At 28.8% G+C, this 1592-nt stretch overlaps 1 protein-coding gene across 1 annotated transcript in view; it reads right to left on the bottom strand.

Annotated features, from left to right (window-relative positions):
- Positions 1–1592, bottom strand: part of LOC117108351 (hemicentin-1-like) — a 51540-nt gene that overhangs the window by 7502 nt on the left and 42446 nt on the right. Inside the window, exon 10 of the mRNA XM_033250344.1 lies at positions 1323–1509. Within this exon, the coding sequence (XP_033106235.1) occupies positions 1323–1509 (187 nt within the window). The remainder of the gene's footprint in view (positions 1–1322; positions 1510–1592) is intronic.

Genomic DNA, 1592 nt, shown 5'->3' with positions numbered 1-1592 from the left:
ATTATTATTATTATTATTATTATTATTATTATTATTATTATAGCATATAGTCCAATATTTATTTTTCTTCTGATAAACATTTAAATACATTTGATAATAACATTTATGTGAAATACAAAAGAGGATGAATTTCTGAAAAAATGCTATAAAAAACCTTTTTTTTCTTAAATGATAAAAGACGATTGAAAATATGATTCATTGAAGACAAAAAATAGAGCATTGTACGAAAATTAATGACAGAAAACAGAAATGGTTTATGGAACAATATACCCACAAATACAATTGCAAATCTCATTGTCCGGCTGGAATGTTACGGAAAAATGCAATACTAGTTGAAATATAGAACACATTATCGGATGTCGGGAATTTAAACTAAAATTGCATGTTTTATTGTAATGTAATAAAAAAAAGTTATGTGTTTATTAAAAAACCAGTAGCCTACTACAGTAGATCTCAAATATACTTGTAAAAAGAACACATAAATTAATAACAGATTGACTTGATTGTGTTTTGTTGATAGTTGGTATAGCCTGAATTTATCTACTAGGCTGTTCCCAGATTATTTTTGCTTTGTGCATAGAAAGTAAAGCTCTATTTAATTAGCAGTATCAACATCATTAAATTCACATTTTTATTTTTTTTTAATTTTCGTTTTAACATAAATCACATTTACATTCATCTAAAATCTTCCGAATTGTTGAAGCCTAACAATCCCAGACAATCACAAACTGGGTGAAATTGGGTATGCGTGCCTCTATATTCTATTCTATGCCTCTGTCAGCATAGTAAAAAAATGCCTAACCGTATAATTTCTCTTAAAAGTTGATATAATATCACCTATAATCTTTAAGTAATATTATCTAATAATAATAAGTAGTTTTTTTTTTCAATAAATACTGTAGTTGAGTTGATTCTTTCATGACAAATGCAGTTGAGTGTGCCTTTCGTGTCTTTCTTATATGTGATTGACTCGGTTGTCATGAAAAAACATTAAATCTGACATATTTCGTATTATTATTAATTATAGGGTAATTTAGAAAACAAGTTCTACACAATATACAGTACCTATAAAACTCCTAAAATTGTGTGAAAATACTAATTCAATTATTTACGCATGAAGAGAGCGAAGACAATAACACGTTTTGTTGATTATCTCAGAACTTTATTAAATGCAGTTGCGTTGTTTTTTTCATGACAGGGCACAACGATTGCACTAAAACACCGTAATATAGCGATTGTATGAAAATCAAACTTATATGGCCGATACTATAATTGATTCAGCTTATGATTTAATGAATAAATAAACAATAACTGAAATTTACCAAGAGAAGTTTGTATGGTGATTGAGGCCTCGTCACCATCAATATCATCAACAAACGGTTTGACATATATTGTATAAGTAGTAAGAGGGCGCAGTGCTTGTATATGTAACGAAAAGTGGCGTTTAGTTGATGTCACTGCATACCGAATACTTTGAACCTCAAGAGGACCACTCATGTCATCGTTTTCCTGTTGAGAGTAAAATAATTATTACGATAAAGACAACGAAGACGAGGATTATCACTATTAACTAGATGATGATGAATGTTACC

The sequence above is a fragment of the Anneissia japonica genome, unplaced genomic scaffold (assembly GCF_011630105.1).
Source record: "Anneissia japonica isolate Jap-2015-1 unplaced genomic scaffold, ASM1163010v1 scaffold426_len1935630_cov189, whole genome shotgun sequence".
Classification (NCBI taxonomy): Eukaryota; Metazoa; Echinodermata; class Crinoidea; order Comatulida; family Comatulidae; genus Anneissia; species Anneissia japonica.
Note: the sequence above shows the minus strand (reverse complement) of the source record. Positions and strands in the feature narration are given on the sequence as shown.